Source organism: Lissotriton vulgaris, chromosome 5 (assembly GCF_964263255.1).
Source record: "Lissotriton vulgaris chromosome 5, aLisVul1.2, whole genome shotgun sequence".
NCBI classification, from domain to species: domain Eukaryota; kingdom Metazoa; phylum Chordata; class Amphibia; order Caudata; family Salamandridae; genus Lissotriton; species Lissotriton vulgaris.
Window position 1 is genome coordinate 1916571407 of NC_141693.1, and position 22171 is coordinate 1916593577.

At 46.5% G+C, this 22171-nt stretch overlaps 1 protein-coding gene across 1 annotated transcript in view; it reads right to left on the minus strand.

The window, feature by feature from the left end:
* LOC147717712 (E3 ubiquitin-protein ligase TRIM39-like) overlaps positions 1-22171 on the minus strand; it is a 723224-nt gene that overhangs the window by 350951 nt on the left and 350102 nt on the right. Inside the window, exon 4 of the mRNA XM_086920555.1 lies at positions 15741-15763. Within this exon, the coding sequence (XP_086776681.1) occupies positions 15741-15763 (23 nt within the window). The remainder of the gene's footprint in view (positions 1-15740; positions 15764-22171) is intronic.

The following is a 22171-nucleotide window of genomic DNA, read 5'->3' on the forward strand; positions in this document are numbered from 1 at the left end:
AATAGCCAATAACCCAAATATTACTTGTCAAAAAGCCGACAAAGGAGGTGCCATAGTCGTAATGAACATTTCACATTATGAACAAGAAGTAGAACAACATCTAGGGGACAAACAAGTTTATTTACCTTTGGATAATAATCCAACTGAACAGTTCTCGAAACAATTGGAGATAATTATCAATAAAGCATACAATGATGGGATCATCAATGAGAGAACCAGGAGGTTCTTGATCACGGGCCACCCCAAAAGTCCAACAATACATATGTTACCCAAAATACACAAGGATCTTAGGAGTCCACCTTTTCGACCCATAGTGTCGACAGTTGGGAGTATACTTCAACCAATAGGACAATTGCTGGATAAGCATCTCCAACCCTGCGTGATGAGGATGAAGACGTTTGTAAAGGACACAACCCATTTTATGGAAAAGTTAGAAATGGTTAAAATAGCGGAAGAGGAACAGATAATACTATGCAGTATGGATGTCAAATCCCTATATACATCCATACCCCATTAAGATGGGATAGAAGCCATTGAACACGCACTACTGAACACAGAGCTGGATTTGAATTTCAAAGTCTTTCTAATGGAATTACTATATTTTACTCCTTCCACAGTTACTTTAAATGGAAAAATCAATACTATTTACAGCAAACTGGAACTGCCATGGGAAATTCGGCAGCTCCAGTGTATGCAAATCTTTACATGGAGCGATTTGAAATGGAACACATTCTAACCCAAGAACCATGGAAGTCTCACACTAAACTCATACTGAGATATATTGACAATATGTTCATTATGTGGACTGGCCCAGAAATGATGCTCATTGAAGCAATCACTGAACTCAACACACGAGATGAACGTATTCAGTTCACATCAGAGATTAACGATACCAGGATCACATTTCTGGATGTGGAGATTCATAGGAAAGGCTCTCAGTTTGAGACTGACATTTATCGTAAGCCTACAGACCGTAACAATCTGTTACATCATAATAGCTTCCATCAAGATTCTTTAAAGATGCATCTACCATACTCGCAAATGTTAAGAGTAAAAAGGATAGTATCGTCACCGGAAAAAACTGAAATCAGAATTAATGAAATGGAAAAAAGATTCAGAGACAGAGGATATCCTCAAAACACATTGGATGATGCCAAAATGAGATGTGCACAGAAAAACAGAAAATATCTATTTACAAAAACAACTAAAAAGCAAAACACAAGAGTGGTGATTGTGTCAAAATATTCAACCAAAAGCAAAGCATTTAAAAACATCATCAGAAAACACTGGATGATACTATCTCAAGAAAGATTTGAATAACATCTTCTGTGAGATGCCTCTGTTCGCCTATCAAAGGGCGAGAAATCTGGGAAGCATGATCAAACCTAGGGAGGTCAAACCCAATGAAATTTTTCATGGAACTTTACCATGTTACAATTGCAGTCACTGCAAAAACATCATTAGAGGGAATGTCATCACCCATCCCAGCAAAGGTTATAAAATCAAACTACGGGTGTCAGCTACTTGTGACACAATAAATGTCATTTACTTGTTGAAATGTCCCTGCGGACAAGGTTACGTGGGAAAGACTGAGAGGAAAATAAAAACAAGATTGAATGAGCATAAATCAAACATTCGCAACAAATTGATGAAGTCAACAGTTGCAGCTCATTTTCGTGAGGCTTAACATAACATAAGTCAATTAAGATTCACCATTTTGGAAACTGTTGTAAAACAAGAAGGAGTGGATAATAATAAGAACTTATTACAACGTGAGAATTTTTGGATTTATAAAATGGAGACCTTGAAACCGACTGGAATGAATGATCGTACAGAATACAGTTGTTACTTATAAAGACTATAATTGTTCACTTGATCACCATGACATCGCAGGTATAAATCTCATTGCTCCCGTTTTTATTTAATTTTCATGGCAACTACACATGTGTTATATTGTTACTTGGATTTGATGATCTAATTCACGGCATGCCTAATCACTTCACTTTTGCGTTTTAACATTTGCGTTTTTTAACACTTTCCAAGATGGCGGCCAGGGATAATCTCGGGTTGAGTCCGCTTTTGTTGTTGATTAATATGTTGGCGAATCAGTATCGCCTCATATACATTCCCGGTTAACAGTGGTTTTTCGAACTGGCCGATAACGAGCGTCCAGAAACTCTCTACATCAAGAGTAAGTGCACGCTGCTAACCCCTTTTTTTGCGAGCGTGAAGACGCTTCTGTTTAAATAATTCCCGATATGATTTATCCTTAGACATATCACGGTTCTCGTTAAGACCTTATCACAACTAATGCTGAAATAGGTGATTGCCTTTTATTTAATTCACGTTACGGTTTTCTGGCGTTTCTTTCACTCTTTCCACTCGTTTCTTTAATCAGGGAACCATTAAGCACCAATATACGGCTGCACATTTTCCTCGGGCTATGTTGCTTTAATCCTTGTGGTTTTAACTTGTTTAGTGATTCACCCTACTTTTTCATTGATTTACTCAGCTTGCAATAGTGTCACTCTGAATTAGACTAACAATGGGCACTTTGACTTATTAAAGCATTTAGTTCAATGATATAGGTAGAACTTATGTCATATGCATGTGCTTTGATGTATCCTCATACATGATCATGTATTTTTGATTCTTAGTGCCTGATGAAGGCTATCCATTAGCCGAAATGCATTGGATGGATGAAACACTGGGTTTAAGGCTGGATGCCATAAATTTGTTTTGAAATTGATCAGATGAAATAAGAAAATCATGCAACAAAAAGAATAAAGGATCTTTGAATACAAAGGATTTGGATATGGTTTTGATGATCCACATTTAAAGTAGTAAAAGAACTTTACAACCCCTTTGGGACAAAGCTGTGACTAGGGGACATCACCCAATCAAGGGTCACGCTGTCTTTTCTATAACCTCACATCTAACAGCTCAATTATTGGGGAGGATAGCCCACCCTGGAGGCCTCTAGCATAAATGCAAAAAAGTTCAAAACTCGCACCCCCAGATTGATTCTTAAGAGTAATGTGCATGATGTCGTTCGAATCAAGTTTGTGGGAAGTAACAGTGCAATTTAAGGACACCATTACCCAAATAAGCAGACCACCAGAAGGGCGCCCTTTCCCCGCCGAAACTGCAGGAACAAAAAAGGTTGAGTAACCATTTTTGTATTGCGGGGAATGACACCAGGTTTCCTGAAACATACATATATGAAAGGTATTAATAAAGTCGTTCCATTCTGGGTTAACAAGGTTTTTCTTTAAACCTGCTATATTCCATGATAATATGCTGATAGATGTAGAGAGAACAGTAGGTTCCATATTTCCAACTAAAGCACTAGGTACCAGTTCTCCTGTGCCTTCACAAAGTAATCCTGTATTAACTGAACCTACCATAGGTGGATTGGAGTATTCCCCAGGGGTAACTGACTTTCCTCCAGTACCAAAACGAGCAGAGAACTGGAGTGGAAGTACCATGGTTTCAGCTAAAACCCGAGGTTCAATTTCTTCTCCACCTTCGCTAATAAGTCCAGTTGTGACTCTTCCTACCGAGGCCAATTTAGGTTGATCCCCAGAGGTAACCAGCACCTCCCTGCTTCCAAAACGCCCAAAAGACTGGAATGGGAGTCAATCGACTCCCTCCAGACCATTGAAGCGATTGTAACACGGAATAGGATAATTGAGCTGGGGGCCCAACCATCCCTCCTTTAACCGGTGGCCACCAATTAGAGGCCTCCCTGCCCCTCTTCGTATTACATTCAAGGCTCCGTTTTCATCCCCACCCCAATTATAAGGGTATTGCCTTTCAAATTGTTCGGGTCTCATCCTACCACTGTCATGAATGGGCACCCTCAACCAGCTCCACCTATTATCATAACGTTCCGAGGGCATATAAAAATATGACAGGGGTTTGACCATAATCGATGAATCGTTATTACATCGGGACCCGGAGCAAATATACTCTACTAATCATGGGTCTTCAAATGTAATCACAATACAGTGTCCCTGAAGATTTTTCTTTTTATCGCCTACCCAAGGTGCTTTCTCCACCATAAGCAGTTTATTATTAATATTGGGAGGAGGAGGAAAATTTCTATCCAGCCAATAGCAAACTTTTTTTTAAGTGCCCAAAAGGGTTCAGAAGTGGCAGGTGCAAGCTCTGGAACGCCCATTAGGACTATCACATACGGGCAGGCGTCAGGAGGTAAACTAATATTCCGCCGTGCCCTTGGTGTCTCCGGCTGGGATGTTGGGGGATTAACCGCTGGGGCGGTTGAACTTGCTGTTTTCTGGGGTTTTGTGGCAGCAATGGAAGCTGGCTGAGTAGAAACAACTTTGCTAACCTTATGGACGGTGGTTGTGGGGGGGCATTTCTTAGAGGTAGGATTAAGTCCTACAGAGTGAATCTTGACCAGAGGTGAAGAGATACCAATTGAGACTGGAGTATTCGAGGTCCCTTGTGAGATGTGTACCCCCTTAGAGTTTAATTCCTTGCGTATGGTCTGAAGATGGTGTTCTATACCTTGGAGTCTAATCTCCAAGGGCAAAAGTAAAGACCTAATAAGGGCCGCTAAAGAATCCAAGAGTGGAGCATTCTGGTCCTCTATATCTTCTAGGGATACATCACAACTGCTATTATCAAGAATACTGACCAAACCAGTATCTGAGACTGTCTCATCTGGAATACCTAATGGCAGGGGGTGGGATTCGCGCTGAGCCCTTTCTCTCCCTACTGGGACTCCCATAGTAGCCCTCCCCTCCTCTGTGCTATTACCCACGCAAGCCAGATTTCCCAAACAACCCGACATGTTCTGGTTAGTTGAAGTTACACTAGACACCTGGGGGGAAGTTTGGTTAGGGGAAAAGGGTTACACCTTCCACAGAGCACCCTTCAGATTGCGAGTTCGCTCTGTGAACAATGGCAGATGTAACTAGTGGGTTGTTTGAAAGAGGGGGCGCTACTAGAGGTAATGGTAATACAGGTGCGAAAGATGAATCTATGCAGGGAGGATGGGGCTCATTAGGTTTGGGGGACACAGGGACAGCTTTCGTCAGAAGCGGATCAGAATTACTCAGGGCTTTAGTCGGGGTACATGCCAAGGCTATACTCCCTAGTGACGATATTTTGGCATGTAAAAGATCTTGTGAGACCCTCCTTTCCATTAGAACAATACCCTCATCAATTAAGGTGTTAGTACGTAAAATAAAATTATCTAAGGTCCTAGTAAGTTTTTTGGTTTTGTTTTCCACTCCAACCGCTGCCTGACTGCAGGTTTTACGTGTCGACATACTTTTATGGGAAAAACAATAACAACTAAACAACGAGGAGCACAAACAAATGCAATACACATAAAAGCAAGAGCCTCAGTATTCTAAGTTAAAACGGGAGGCAACTAAGCTTGATAAGGTTAAAAAAGAGTCATAAACAGCCCTGTGCGAAATAGAACAAGGTAAGTGCCAAAGACCGGCTTAAAATTAATAAAACCTGCAAGGGGCCAAGAGCCAGTCCAGTCCTTACGGTCCTCGGAGGGCCTCAGAGGGCCCGCCCTTTGCCCGGGCTTCGCCCCGAGCTAAGTCCCGCGCACGTCCTGCGAGCGCGGACACAAATAGGTTTAAATAAGGGAGCTGGGGGCGGGAAGAGACACCAGGTGCGCCGTGGTGTTGAAGCGCTAGGCACCATGGGTCTCGCAGTCCCTGCCCCGGCAGCGTCGGCAGTAAAAGCCCCGAGTGAAGAGGTCCTTGGAAATCAAGAATACAAACACGGAGCAGTCCTTAAAAGTGCTTTTAAAATCCAGACACCAGCAAGGGATTCCCAGTTCAGAGGCTACGAGCGGCACCTCAAGAATATACAAAGTGGAGATGCAGAAAGCATACATAACGAAGAGGGGCGCTAGAGGGCGCACTAGCAGCATGGCCGCACTTATGTGAGGCTCCTGCAGCCTGGAGATATAATCCGCTAATTATCCTAATTTACCGTCGCCTACTCCTCCTCTGACCTTGGATCCTCGAAGAGACCGGCCCATTAAGTCTCCGGTCTAAAATGCACATGGTTTCGCTGCTCCTGGCCGAAGTTATGCCCGCTTGAAGTTATCCCCGCGAGGTGCCCTGGAGAAGACTAACACTGCTGGCTGGCTTCCCGCACTACCTGAGTCCGCGGCGTACCACGAGGTGGGTGGGCCTTCGCGCACGCCCCTCGGCGGGCTCTCCCAGTGCGGAACTATCCTGGAAGACTTGCTGCCGGTGCGGAGGTCCGGCAGTCTGGTGCCCTCGCTGGGCACTCGGAGATCCGCTGTGACCGCTGCCGGGAGTGCAGGCTGTGGAGCCGCGTCGCTGCACTAGGGGCCGGCGGCCATGTGCGGCGGCGGCCATTGTGTGGATGGGTGAGGCGGGGTGCCTTACCTGCTCGTGCCCCTGTCCGACCGTGATCCTTCCCCGCCTCTTCTGAGTGCCGATAGACCTGCAGCGGCCAGATCTGATTTGTGGTGATTTCTGCGGGCGTCCTCATTAAGTGCTACTGGCGCAGGGCCGCCGTGACCGGGCGCCCCTGGCCTTGTGGGCTGCGTGAGCCCAGCGAAACTCACCTCGGAGGGCACCATTCTCTAATGCAGATGCCGACGCTGGCGGGGGCTGCTGATGTACAGTAAGAGTTTGTGCATTCCATGCTGATTTATTGCTGTCTTTCGCCTCACATGGTGATGCTGGGACTATGCTGCGGGGCACTGCATTATCTGCTGGACCTACTGTGAGGAGTGCTGGTGCCTTGGAGGTATTGCTGCTGGCGTTGTGATTTTCCTTTCTGCCACCTGTGGAGCGGGCTGCGGAGTTGGACTGGCATAATTTCGGACTGCATGCGGGCCCGCAGTGCTGGTGGGCTTCCTCTACTGTTGGGAGTGTGCGGGCGAGGGGGCTACTGCTGTTGCCGGTGGCCTTCATCCCTCTGTTGCCACTGAACTACGCTGCGGATTGGGCGCCAAGGCTGCGAGAGTAGAGGTATCTGCGAGTTACTGCCGTCCCAGAGTGTCATATGAACAGTGTGTACCGGGTGGCAGACGAGGGGGTCCCCTTTGGATTGCGTCTCACTGTGGTTGCTGGTCAGGTTGTGCATCCTTGTTACCCCCAGTGGGTGCCGTCAACGGCCACGGGCACCTTGACATGGGCAAACCGGACAACAAACAGCCGAAGCTGTCCTTTGATTCAATGGCGGCCAAGAGGGGGACGCGCCTTGCGCAGGATACGGGGAGCTCCAGATCCTCCCCAGCTGTCACTGACGCTGTTCCCCAGCATGTTACCCCGGACTTTCAGCAGATGATGCAAGAGATGAGACAGGGGTTTGCTACTATAGTGGACAAGGTGGATAAACTATCTTCACGAATGGATGCGGTGGTGCAAAGAATAGACGGAACAGCGTATTTCTGACCATAATGATACTGCGGCAACCCACACGACGCAATTGGCGCAAATGGACAATGTACTACGGGTGATAGCTGCAAAGAATGAGGAGTTGGAGGCCAGAAGTCGGCGCAACAACATACGCGTGGTAGGTGTGCCGGAGACGACAAATGTGGGGAAGATGGAGACATATGTGCAGAAGATTCTGATTGGCGCGCTTGGCGCGGAGGCCTTCTCTAAACAATTTATTGTGGAACGGGCGCACCGGTCCCTTGGGCCACGGCCGGCCACTGGTACCCCGTCGCGTCCAATCATCGCACGCCTCCTGAACTATTGGGACCGAGACGCGGCTCTTCGTGCAGCTCGCACTGCCCGTACACTCTCCTATGACGGGGTCAACTTCTCCGTTTATCCGGACTTCACGCCTGTGGTGCAGGAACAGCGGCGTAAGTTCCTGGATGTCAAGAAAAAGCTCAGGGAGCTGCAGGTGGACTATGCCCTATTGTATCCTGCGAAGTTGAGAGTAACACATCAGGCGAAGCAGCACTTCTTTACAAACCCGCAACAGGCAGAGGACTTTGTGAAGCACCTTAGGACGGAACGTGCTGCGGATCGACGACGCGGAGAGGAGGGGCAGGAGGGTTTCCACTCGGCCAATGAAGATGAGTGATATGCACCGCCGTCTGGGCTGCTGTTGTGCCTTTAACCTCTGGAGCTGAGCCGCAGTGTCTGCACTTATTGTCTTTTCCTCGCATTTGTACTGTTTGATAACGCTGTGGTGCATTGCATATTGGGCTTATTGGATGCTGTTGGAGGACGTTGGAGGAGCATTGGACTACAATGGTAATGTACTCCAGGCACCCCCCCCCCCCACCACCTGGGCCGTGCATACTTGAGACGTGAGGGCCAATGGCGAGGTGTGGGGGGGTGGACATGTGCGCCTCTAGATTCCACCCCGAAGGGTATTCCCCACTGAACTGGAAGTTTCTAATGCAAATGTTTCGATGGGTGGGTTGTGGTGTGGGTGGGGGGGGACATGGAGTCCTGGCAGGTTGGGGTTGCTCAGGTGGGTGGTGGGGGGATGCACTTGTACTGAAGTGCGATGGTCACTTGGGACTGTTTTTTGTTGTTTTGCTGTTTACTGGTTTGCTTTGATTGTGTCTGCCTCTTTGGACCGGGGATTTGAATGTTCCGATGCTATAATCAACCTCGCCTGTGCTGATATGCTGTGGAATCATCCTATGCCTGGTGCTCAAACCCGGCGTTGCCACGAGGGGCGAGGGGGGCAATGGTGGGGGTCTATTGGCGGGTCTGCTGTGGGTGTTAGCCATACGGTCTCTATTGGGCTTGCACTGTTCCTGGTCCTGGCCTTGGGCTCTGTACCTGTGCGTCACTGGTTGGAGTTGGGTGGGGTCTGTCGAGTTGAGGGGGGGGGGTGAAAGGGGTAGTTGTGGTGTGGATTTGGTACGGGTGAGAGTGCATACTGGATTTCTGTTACGCTGTTCTTCGCCTGGGAGGCGACGTTGTCTCATGGATATGTCTGCATTGATAGTATTTTTACACGGATGATGGCTGATGGAGCGCTATATAAGATATCGATTATGTCCTGGAATGTGCGGGGGCTTAATGATGTCAGAAAGTGTAGGAATGTGCTGCAGTATTTAGATAGACATCAGGTACAGATTGCTTTCCTGCAGGAGACGCATTTGCGCCCAACACATGACCCTACATTTGCTAGGCGTTGGGCCACGATTCGGAAATTCTCATCATACTCGTCCTATGTGCGTGGGGCTGTTGTCTTGATTAAGAAAACGCTCCCTTTTCAGGAGTTAGGGGTGCGAGTGGATCCTGATGGGCGATATGTGATTCTGTGGGGGAGAATTGGGTTGGATACTGTGGTGCTTGTGAACTGTTATGCGCCAAATGTGGATACGCCTGACTTTTTTCTTACGCTCTGGGGACATGTCATTGCTGTGGACGCCACGCATGTTGTGTGGGGCGGTGATTTTAACTTGGCGGTGAGAGCTGTGGAAGATAGGTCTGACGGGAGCCATCAATACAACACTCAAGCTAGGGACGTGTTGTGGGGCATTCTTGAGGAAGCAGGGTTGGTGGATAGCTGGAGGTTCACACATCCAGACGGCAGAGATGGCACACACTTCACGGCACATGCACGCACTTGGGCGCGGTTGGATTATATTTTTCTGTCACGGGGACTTGCCGTGGGGATACACAGGGTGGAACATCTTCCCAGAACCTACTCATATTACTGCCCGGTTTGGATTACAATGTCAATGTCGGGTCTTAATAGGCCGCGGCCCCCCTGGAGACTGTTTCCCTCAGTACTGTTGGATCCCATCTTCAAGGCAGAGCTTGGGGAGGAAATAGAGGCGTTTTTTCCTAGGAATAAGGGGTCAGTGGACAGTGTGGAAATGATCTGGGAGGCATTTAAGGTGACAATCCGGGGAGTTACGATTTCTAAGAGCTGTGGGGTACTCAGGACTATTGTCCAGACCATCACAAAACTGGAGGCCGATTTAAAGGATCTAGAAAATAAAATGATCACCGATTCGGACCCAGAGCTCAGACACAAGTTTAGGGACAAACTTTCGGAATTTGAAGAGGAGGCTGCTAGGGAAGTGAAGTATAGAGGGAAGTACTGGACCGCGAGGAAATATTGCGAGGGTGAAAGACCGGGTAAGGTACTTGCTGCACTTACAAGACACCCACGGTTTAGTACGGAGGTGCTGGAATTGGTACTGAAGGACGGCACCCGCTGTCACGATGCGGAGGGGATTCAGAAGACCTTTATGCACCACTACACACAGCTATACACTATGCAACAGGTGGGGGAAGTCAGGTATGGGGGTTTCCTTGATGACCTTGCTTTATGTTGGCTGTCTGATGACCACAGGGCATTTCTTGGTGGGCCCCTGGAAGTGGAGGAAATCAGAGACGCCATTATGTCTCTGAATAATGGCAAGGCGACGGGGTTGGATGGACTCCCTGCCGAATTCTACAAATGCTATGTTATATTATGGCCCCAGTGCTCAAAGAGGTCTTTGAGGAGTCCCTGGAGGTAGGGATTCTGCCGGGATCCATGAGGGAGGTGGCGATTACGTCTCTGCTGAAACCAGGCAAGGATCCCTTGGACACAGATTCCTACCGCCCTCTATCGCTGCTTAATTGCAACGCAAAAATATTGGTGAAAGTCCTAGCAACACGGCTGTCTTTGCTTATGCCCACTATAGTGCTGCCGGATCAGTCCGCTTTTGTACCGCGGCGCGCGACCTCCCATAATCTTCGCACTCTATTTTCTTTGATTCCGACTATAGCTCCTGACCTCCCTGTCGCCGCAGTGTTTTTGGATGCTACGAAAGCGTTCGACTCTGTGGAGTGGAATTATCTCATTGACATACTGTGTAGAATGGGGTTTCCTAGAATATTTATCTTGTGGGTAAAATTGTTGTACACCCAACCGGTGGCCAGAGTGATTATTAATGGAATACTCTCCCCTCAACTACCTATAACGAGAGGAACTAGACAGGGCTGTCCTCTTTCCCCACTTTTATTTGCTATCGCCATAGAGCCACTGGCTTGTAGAATCCGGCAACTGCATAAACATAGTGCATTTAATTGTTTCCAACGCCAGATAGGGGTCTCACTATATGCGGACGACATCACGGTATATGTGAAAGACCCACAGACGAATCTCAATCCAATACTACGGGAGCTTCTTGTCTTTGGTGGAATTTCTGGCATACACATCAACTGGAAAAAGTCTCAATTCTTCCCACTTACTGCGGCGGTCGAGAGGTTTCCGCTGGACTACCCCCTAGAATGGTGCGACGCAGACCTTCGCTATTTGGGCATTGTGGTGTCGCTCGATAGGGAGGAGACAATTAGGCTTAATTATGGTGTTGCTATTACCAAATTGGCGGATAATGTTGCGAGATGGATGTCCTTGCCACTGTCTATGGCAGGTAGAGCCTCGTTGGTGAAAATTGTGATACTCCCATGCTTCCTATATCTGTTCCAAAACATTCTCTATCACCCTGGCGCGTATTTTTTTAAACGCCTTCGATCGGAACTACTCAGGTTGTTATGGGGGGGCAAGCAACCGCGGTTGAAATGGTCTACTTTAATATTACCTTATGACAAAGAAGGGCTTGATATCCCTGATTTCGAGGTATATTATATGAGTGCTCAGGCGCAATATGCCTATCATTGGATGCGCCCCACGCCGTTTATGCCTCAGATTGCGGCTGAGGAGTGGATTGCACATCCCCTCCCGCTTGATGGTATGATACTGGGAAGAGTCGGTGATGTGGATACGCAGCCTACCACGGTCACTTGCACGGTGGATACCTAGACTCGGGTTACGAAGACCTTGGGGCTAAAGTTACTTTACTCACCGGCGCTGCCGCTTGTCTATCACCCTGCCTTGTCACTGCTACGGGAAACGGGGTTTCAGAATATGTGTAAACAAAACGAGATACTCACATGGGGGGATCTGTTCCTTGAGGGCAATTTCCGTGCGAGAGACCAGTTCTTCCGTGAGGCAACTCCCTCTCCATTAGATGTTTTTTATTACGTGCGGCTACGGCAGGGGCTCCGTGCATTGCTACCTCAGTTCCCGAGTGAACCTGGAGTGGCTTTACCACTACACGCTATATTGGTGTCTGATGGGCGTCATCTGGTCTCGAAATTGTACAGCACCATTCGGGCGCAACGAGAGGTGCCGGCCAGTCGCGCACGTGAACAGTGGACTCTTGAACTTGGCACCGAAATCTCTGACGAGCAATGGGCCTATTGTTGTGGCGTGACTGCCAATATCTCTTCTAGCTGCCGACTGAAGATAATTCACTATAAATTTATGCAAAGGTTTTACTATACCCCGGCTAAGAAACTCAGATTCCGCCTGGCGGAGGATGATAGATGTGCTCGATGTCGGGCGGAGGGGGCTGACTTTCTTCACTTGGCTTGGGAGTGTAGTGCAATACGTGATTATTGGGCTCAGGTTCACGACGCCCTGCAGGTCATGACTGAGGAGGCGGTAACGTTCGATCCCATGGTGATGCTGCTGGGGTACACGAAGGAAGTGCCATTGACGTATCGCAGTTTTGCAGATGTGGCCTTACTGCTGGTGAAGCGGAGGATAGCCTGTAGGTGGGGAAGAGGCAGGGCGCCGAAATTTAAGGACTGGATGAACGATATGATATATTGTCAGGAACAATATAATATATATGCTGAAATGATGCCTGTGAGGTGCAGGCCTGAGGATTTCTGGAGTCCGCTGCAGGTTTACTGGCTGACCAGGGCTGTGCAACATGCTGACTCAGAAAGTGAGGGCCCTGTTGGCATGGGGTGAGAGTGGTCCTCCTGGCAGGCATTATGCTGCAATAATAGATTGGCATGTAAAATCACGGTATGCGCTGGGTAATCTATACTTCCGGGCTGGAGGGGTGATGAGCGCTGATGGGGGAACGCTGAGTGAAGTGAAGTGAGCAGCTGTTGTGTGCTACGTTGAATTTGCTATTTATCTTCCAGGGATGCCTGTTGACTGTTGCCGGATGTCGCTATCTACTGAGAATGTGCATTACGTATTGTACTATATTGGGATGCTGCCAACTGTAATGTGCCTACTTTCTGTGCTCCGTGATTTCATTGAGCAATGTCGCCTATCCTCAATGTAGACCGCTGTGTCTGATTATGGTATATGCTGCCCGGGACGAGGAACAATGTTTTATAATATATGACGTTGGAATATGTATTTTACTCTTGTGCCAGATCTGAATGTACACCACTGAATGGTTTTGTCTTATGCTCGTATAAAGTTTAAAAAAAAAAAAAAAAAAAAAAAAAAAAGCATACATAACGAATACAAAAGTGTCCAAAACTCAAATAACCTAAAAAATAGGTTTTTGCATAGTGTGCCGCCAAACTAGCATGTTTCAACTCCTGCCAGCGTTTCCATATATGTAACACAAGTGGAAACACACCAAAAAGCAGCCATGCCTATTAGCTTTGTCAATAGTTGTTCTTACATAATGATTTAACAAAAACATAAAGCTTTGCTATATACAAAAAAATACGCTTTCGTTCATATGTGCTAATTTGTAGCATAAGACAAACGATTGCAGCTTTCAGGGAGCAGAATCGTGTTACAGCCCTGGCTCACCATTCTGTAACTATGGACAACCTTGTGATCACTGTGGCTACAGAAATCAACATAAACATTGTTTGTATGTACTTAACCTAGTAGGGTCGAGTTATAGCGCAGGCTCACAAAAAAAACATAAATGTTACGTTTGTAGAATGTAACTATGGACTATGTAAAACGGTCCAATACATTAGGACTGAGTTTGTGCTATATTCAATTGTCTAAAAATAATAATGCATCGCCAACAGCTCAAACTTTCAGTAATGCGAGACCTAGTGCATTGCAAATGCTTGTTCCTCTTGAACATGAAGGGGAAAAATGTCATACACAAGGTGGACTTTCAGAAGCACATTGGCCAATGGGCCTGTGGCAGATGAGCCACTGATCGAAGATTTCTGACCGATGATTGGGATATGTGGAGCACATATTTGGCAGATGGGGCATCTGCTGCTTTTCAGCAGATGATGAACGTTCAGCAATCTCTACATGACCCCCTTCAGTGTATGTCACTAACCACATGATTTTTTCGAAAGTTTTGAAAAAGACATTTAAATTCCGCTCTCATGTATGAAAGTCAGCAATTTAGCCGCTAAGCCACAGGTTCTCATTAGCCATGCACCTTTAATAGACTATATAGACTATGTAGTTAGAAAGACATCAAGCATTGGCATAGCCAATAGGTCTCGCCTTTGGGACCTTATAAGTGTTTAGCCATGCAACAGTTGATGTTGTTGTGCCAAGGATATTGTGCTGCATAAATATATACTTATAAGGTGCCAAAAGCGAGACCCATTGGCTATGCCAATGCTTGTTTACTTAGTAGTGGTTTTAGGAATTGATTGAAGATATAATGATCACTATTCTCACCTCACATTCATAGGAAAGAGAACTCTATCCATGGACGATGAAATGCTTTACATGAGCACCAGTTACATTGCAAAATGACAGATTCATTCTGTTTTTAGGCGCAGGGAGAGTGAAGTGATTTGTCCAGAATCACAGGGTATTGAACTGATAGCAGACTCAAGCGTGGTTACCCAATTGCAAAATTGGCAGCTCTAGCCATAACGCCACACCCTCTACCAACTATGCCTTCAAACCTATGCCCTATGTTTTGTGTTGGTCGCTGTGTGGCCAACATGTGTGCAATAATAAAATGTTTGTATTGTAAAGCATAACTGACATAAAAAATGAAAATCTAAAAAGATAGAAATGCAGGTAGCTGCTTGGATACTGGATAAGTGTCCTTGTTCATAATTTCTAACCTCTCCTGTATGGATCACACAGACACAGCTGCACCTGTGCACGATTTGTTTCCTTGGATGTAAAGGATGCATCCAAAAGCCTGTGCACCACATTTCAATATACCTGCATTTCTGAAAAAATTAGAAACGTTTCGCAAGATCAATAGCCGTGTTTGTAAATCCTATTACACAACCGAGCAGTAATGCGGCGCCAGTACTGTCGAAAACATAAAAGCCCTGTCTAGTGGGAGAGCATCAGTGACTGCAGATCAGAAGAACGACCAACATGGGGCAAGTGAGGCTTCCATCTCACACGGACCACATCCCCAGGAGGCCTGCCTTTTTAAATGGGGAGGTTGTGCGGCCCCCTCCCTGGGCCGATTTTTAACCCAGGGAACCCATCCCCCGGGACCTGACCTTTTAGAAAAAAAAAGTTAGACATTTAAAAGGAGGGGGGCCAACGGCTCCCCATTTCTAGATGATTTCGGACCCAGGGACCTAACCCCGTGGGGCCCACCATCTAGTGTGGGTGCCCTAGTGTCACCCAGGGCAACAGGAGGGGTAGTTGGCCCCTAAGGACATACTTGAAGACCAACTACCCCTCCTGTCACTTCCAGTAAGTCCCACCCAGTGGGATTGCTAAGAGGTCTTTAGAGGCCACGCCCCCTTTCTCCAACACTCTGCAAACGCGCCTCCTGGAGCACTACTTATTGAGGGATGAAGTTCACTTTACTACTGAACGGCCTTTGGGGACAGGAAGCCCTCCTGGTACCTCCTGTAAGTCCTACACAGCGGGATTCCTGAGAGCGGGTCTGAGGACGTACCATGTAATCGTAATAAATAAGAAATAACATATTAATTAACTTCTGTATAGTATAATTATTACTTAAAAGAGTACTGGAAGAACAAATTTAGAAACGTAAGTGAACGTACCTCCTTAAAATGTTTTTCACATCCTAGAGAGAAATGAAGAAAGAGGATAAGGTAAATATCCAAACACGCATACATTGAAGCATTCATTTCCTTTATAGATGGGCCCTGAACTGTGATTGAAGGAAATGTAGCATCTAGATATCAGAGAATACTATATAATCAACATATCTTCACCATTTACCATTTTTATTTTTCTGACTGATAGTTGTTTAGTCACAGAACAACCTGACAGTATGGGATCAGGCAAACTTGCAATAAATACCAGAGATGGCTGCATGCACAATGGGAGTTCACTCAGGTTTCCTTTAAATCATTTGTGATCATCAGGCTATCATGCACATTTAAAACTTAAGAGCATTAAGAGCATTGTTCATGAGCATTTTGATGTAGAAATAGGGAAGGCTCCCTTTCTTAACCCGTTCCATGCTCCTTACGGAACTGCTCCGTCACGAGCCTCGGGTGAGCTGTGCTGGTGACGGAGCGGTTCCGTCACGGCCCGCTCAGCGCACCTGCACGGCGCTGATTTTGCGCCTGCGCGGCGCGTTTCATTGAGCGGGCAGGCCGTGACGGAACCGCTCCGTCACAAGTACAGCGCACCCAAGGCTCGTGACGGAGCGGTTTCGTCACGAGTATGGGAGCGCCGCGCGGCCCCCCCTCCCCACTAGCTCTGCGGCGGAATAGCCGCCGCAGCTAAGGGGTTAATGTGGGCTGTACAAAGTCTGGCAGAGGCATGCAGAAAGGACAAGGAGTGAGACAGAGCAGGGTTACTGCACTGTCAACTACTTTAATGAATGCCTATGTTGTTTAAACTACACTGCCTATGACACATGCAGAGGGTGATATGGTTGGCGGATTGGTAATGTGGCTCATATGGCAGAAAATTCAAGCAACCACAATTGTATATATACAGCTCCAGCTTGTCACAGTACTTTATGCCCAATGCGATAAACTGGACGCTTTTTACTAATAATACTCAAAGCCATAAGAAGACACCCACAGACCTGCTGCAGAGGCCCCCACCCAGTTCTTGGCCCCACTCACATTTCCTCGCGTACCTGAAGATCACTGGTAAGAGCTTGCTGGCCTGACTACAGAAGTTGGAATCATACTAGTAATACAGAATTTAGCAACAGAAAAACCCCTGGATCAGTTCCCTCTTAAATATTATATAATGTCTGCAACTCACCTGGTTCCCCGCTTAACTGCAATATATATAGAAACCCTTCAGATAGGCATTCTCCCTTGTACCCCGTTTGTTCCTCCTAGTATCAATATCCAAGCTTGATCAAGATCCAACTCAATTGCACTGGCAGTCACCACAACCCAAAAGGATTGGGGCAGGTGGAGGAGGCACACGGGTGGAAACATGGAGGGGAGCACGGGGGAGTTTAATAACAATTGTTATAAAAAGGAAGACTTACCTAAAGCTGCCGGCTGCCTCCCACTCCTCATCTTCCTAGTCCCAGCAGCCGCTGGGATAGCATCAAGAACTTCCTGTGCAATCCCTGTGCTGCCCTCATGCTTCGAGTGCAGCACAGGGATTGGCTTGAGCGGGCTGGTGTGACGCTCCGCTCAGGACAGGGACTCTGTGCTGTTTCTTCAACCTGGCTATTCATTACAGCTGAGTTGGAGAAACCTATGGATGCATGTGTGTTTGGCCAGCCTACGCCGGCCAGCCAAAGACACATGCACACTTAGAAGCTCAGGAGCCACTCCTCCGCCCCCCCTCATAGCCCTGGCCCCACCCTTCCCTGCACACGATGGCTGAGCCAGAAGGTGAAAAATAAAACAATGATAGAATATGGTTTAATTTTACACCTGCTAGCTCTGAGCCAGTGAGGCTACGCTCCTCCGCCACTGCAGAGGAGCTGCCCCTGCTCAATTGCCTTCTTTCATGCCACTGCTTATCTTGGGTACTGACTACAAAATATTAAGCAAGATTCTAGCACACAGATACTTACAAATACTCCCTGTGCTTATCCACTATGATCAAAATGGCCTGTGCCTGGTTGCAGTAACTCCCTAAACATCCGCAGGTTTCTCCACATCATGGACAGAGTATCTTTCCAATACCCTCAATCTGCCTGTCTAGTGCTGGATTTGGAGAAGGCCCTTGATGCACCTGACTGAGGTTATCTTTACCAGGTTCTACCTAGGCTAGGGGTATGTAAGTGCTTGCTCCCCCTGATTCGACTATTGTACACTACTCCATCTTCACATGTTCTAATGGGCAAAATGATACTGGCTTCCTTTTCTGTCCATGGGGGAAATATATAGGGATGCCCTCTTTCCACTTTGCTTTTTACAATTCTTATGGAGCCTCTAGAGGTCCATGTCCATGCAGAAGACACAACATGGGCAATCCTTCTAGACAGCACAGCACATGCAATATCCGTCTATGTGGATACAGTAGTCAAAGAATGTGTCAGACAAGTTTTCCAACTCACACAGCACATTATTCCGTATTCCCCCGGAGATACCGCTCAGGGTTTACCTGCAAAGCCGGATTCCTCGCACCCAGGAACTTACTCAAACAAGCATACATTTTCTGGAGACCTTTCCTTAGATGGTTACTTGCTCTCTTTTGAACAACACATAGCACAGCAAAGTATTCATACGGGGCAGGTTCTAATGCACAGGCAGCTGTGGCAGACTGGTTGTATGCTATGGGGAATCCCTCATGAGGAGCCACAAACTCACACAGTTACACATAAAATATTTGTAATGAGTCCATGTTGACTTTTAGCTACCTGGCTACAAAAATATACGTTGTGGCAAATGTAATTTAGAAGGGGGTTCAGGACTCAGAGAGCACAATGAGCATAAGCATTACTGTGGCCTCACCTGGAATCCAGAAATGCCCAGTTCAACATCCAGTTTTCTATACTACACAGAACAAACCTCTCTTCTACCAAAGTAAACCAGATCTTTCCAGACACTCAGCTCTGATAATGCAGACCTCCAGCATGTTCTGTGGTCCTGTTCATCCAAAGCACACTATTGGTGAGCTGCGTTGGGCACTCTAGCCAACATCACTCACTGCGAGGGACTTAACACTTGGGAAGTGGATGCCATCGGCATCTACAAGCACACTAAGCAAAGTAAGGTTCACAGAGGTCACACTATTGTTAGCTAAATGGACTATAACCTTAAAGCGACATGCGTCATTGCCCCCAACGGTTGCATCTTGGAGGCAAAGTAGAGGCAAGAGCTTCTCTAAACACCCTATCCCTATGGAATAGGATGATATGTTGAACCACTATCAACGCATTATTAAAGAGGACTCCCTCCCCCACCATGTTAAATGTGAGTGGCTGATACTTCTGCTCCCTGTGATCCCTCCCCTGCCCTGTCCTTGGCATGCCGGCAACTACTTCCTGCTCACAAGTAGCACCACACTCCATTGCTTTCCTCCCCTGCTTTCCTCCCCTGTGTGGAACGCATTGTTGTATCTGTATTACCTTCCTGTGCCTGGGTAGTCCCTTTGCTCGCATAGACAGAAGCTGCACAACAATCACAGACTTCCCACTGCTCAAGTATTGTCAGAAAGTTCACATTTGTTCACCCTTTGTCTTTTTTAAGCATAATTCCACATAGTAGCACAGTGATTTTTTCATTAATTGGGTAAATAGGAGTTTAATTGATGTATTATGAACACATCAACATTATCTGTAATCTCCTAGAAAGCTTTGCAGATACTGTCTGTCATGGTCTAAATTAAACATGCTTAATAAAAAGACTTGGTCAAAAAAGTGAGACAGAGGCCCAGCAGTGGAGAAGTGGATTAGGCTGGAGCATAGAGGAAAGACAGTAGGTAATATTTGCAACCACAGTAAAGGAGGGTGATGCATCTGGTGCACACAGAGAAGGCAGCCTGCGGCATCCAAAGATCATCAATATGTCAGGCAAAGGCACTCACAATAGACTAAGAGTGTATCGCGGAGACAGAATGGAGAGGAGAACAAGGTGGCCACACCAAACACAATGAGGTGTCACAGTACACCTAATGGACAGGATGGAAGACTGAGGATGAATTGGAGCAGGGGTGAACAACCCACCAGGTGTTTAGGATGGCACCACACCTGCACTAGTGGTAGGGAAAAGCAAGGCGTGAGAGCGCAGATGACCAAACCGGTCACTCTTCTTGCACTGCCAAGTCTGGCAGTAGAAGAGCAAGAGTGCTTTATGTATACACAAAAAACACATAGGACCTCACACATAAGTGTGTGTGTGTGCGTGTGCGTGTGTGTGTGTGAGTGTGCGCATGGGTGGGTGTGTGTGTTGACAGTGATCAATGAAGCAATGAAAAATAAGGAAAATAAAAATCCAAAGTCGAAACCACCCTAATGTTAATCACAACTCCAAACAAGAGCACAATTCATATCTTAGACTGCACTAGTGCTAACTCTACGTACCTACACTTGACAGTTCCTCCTGTAAGCTGCTTGGCCTCCCCTTCCAAATAAAAATGACAGCCTCCTCACACATATGCACCCCTACATTCTGCAAGTGTCACTTAATATAAACTGTCTGAACATTTTCCAGCACCTTAAAAATATATTAGTGATTCTCTAGGAGCCACATTGCCTTCGAAATATTTTACGGACTCAATTGTCAAGCTAGGCGGGTTTGATATACATTCTTTAGTATGTGTTAAGGATCCCGCCTTGCCTATTAGGAGATTAATTTGATTAATAAATCCCCATCACACACCACATCCCGGCTATCATTGACCGGAGTCCTGTTATAGTAGAATACAACAATACGCTCTTAGAACTATCTATAACTCCCAGAATTCGGTTGACATTTTTAAGGCCAGTGCTAGGCCTTTGTGAAATTTTAATTGTGGTTTCGAACTTTGCAAAATTCTCAAACATGAATTTCCATCAATTCCCCAATAAGTGAAATTTCCATGAATTCCCCATTAAGTGAAATTTTGCAAATTGTCTTCAATAGAAGCAGAAAATCTATTGCGGAATACATTTTCTCCTTGAATGAGTTCTCTTCCTGGAATCTCACATTGCTTTTGAACGCATGCTATGCCTTCATATTGAATTTACAGGTGAGATATTTCAAAATTATGTATCATACATTTTCACCTGATTTTGCATATTTTTTGGGAAAGGTCACAAAATGAATTCTGCAATTTTGTACAGTCCTAGAAATTGTGCTGCATAATGCACAAGCTTGCCACAATTCCTTTACAGTTTTTATGTTGACGGCGGATCATCAACACAGTCACCCCCGAGGAGACTAAAGCTTAAATGATATGCTGTTAGAAATGGGATGCCTGGCTGGCCAGGGCTTGCGCCAAAGTCAGTCAGAGACCACCATTCCCAAGTCAGGGCAAGGGAGTTGCACGCCAAGATAACCCCTGCTCACCCTCTAGGTAACGTGACGCGAGCAGCAAGGCTAAACTTGGAGGCTATGTAGGTTAAGTGTTTGTGCGCGTGCCCAGCAACAACACCCAAGGCCCACCACAAAGGAAACTCCACACAAGGTCATATGAAAAATAGCCTTTGTATTATACCAGAACACATTAGATAAAAACACACACTTTACAATGTGCCAACAGGCACGGGCAGAATTTACAGGGGATATGTACAAGACAGGGCCACATGGGCCACTTTCAGGAATAGGCACTTTTAGAACTAGCACTTAGGACATAGAGTATAAAATCACTGTAGCACAAATTAGAAAATGTAGCACACAACCAGTAACTACTCGTAACAGGTAAGTACCACCTATGCAACCCTAACCACCTTAGGAACAGGTCACGCAGGGAACCAGGACCTCACTAGCAACACCTGTACTAGGAGAAAAACAACCACCTAAGTATCACAATACCTGTAGGGGTATAAGCACATTACACATGATGCATCACAACACATTCAGAGGCGTAGGGAAGAAAAACAATTGCGCAAAACTCACATGAGCCACCACCTGTGGCAGTCCCTAGGCCAACTGTCTTCTCTAGGGCTAGGACGCCCTGTGTCCCAAAGTCATGGTCCTAAACGGAGCAGCCACTAAGTGCTGGGCAGCTGTAACAACACTGATTTTTTTTTTTGAAATATATTTTCATTGCAGGAATCAGTAAATCGTTATATAATCGACCAGCATTATAGAACAAGCAAAATCAATGAAACACAACCCTCCGTCCCCCAGCAGTAGTTCTCGTACACAGCCATTCAGCCCACAACCCTGCGGTCGGGTGGCGAAATTCAATGGGGGCTCAGCAGGAAGGCGAAGCTGGTCCGGATGATCCACTGTCCGTCATCTGCTTTTCCAAACAAGCCTATAAAACCCAGAAAGAAAACCCCACCCTCAAAACATTATGAACCAAAGTAATCCCTACCCAACCCCGCCATCAGTGCACGGTAACAACCGCAGCAGGAACTGCAATAGGACCCATGGGGAAAGCAACAGAGCTG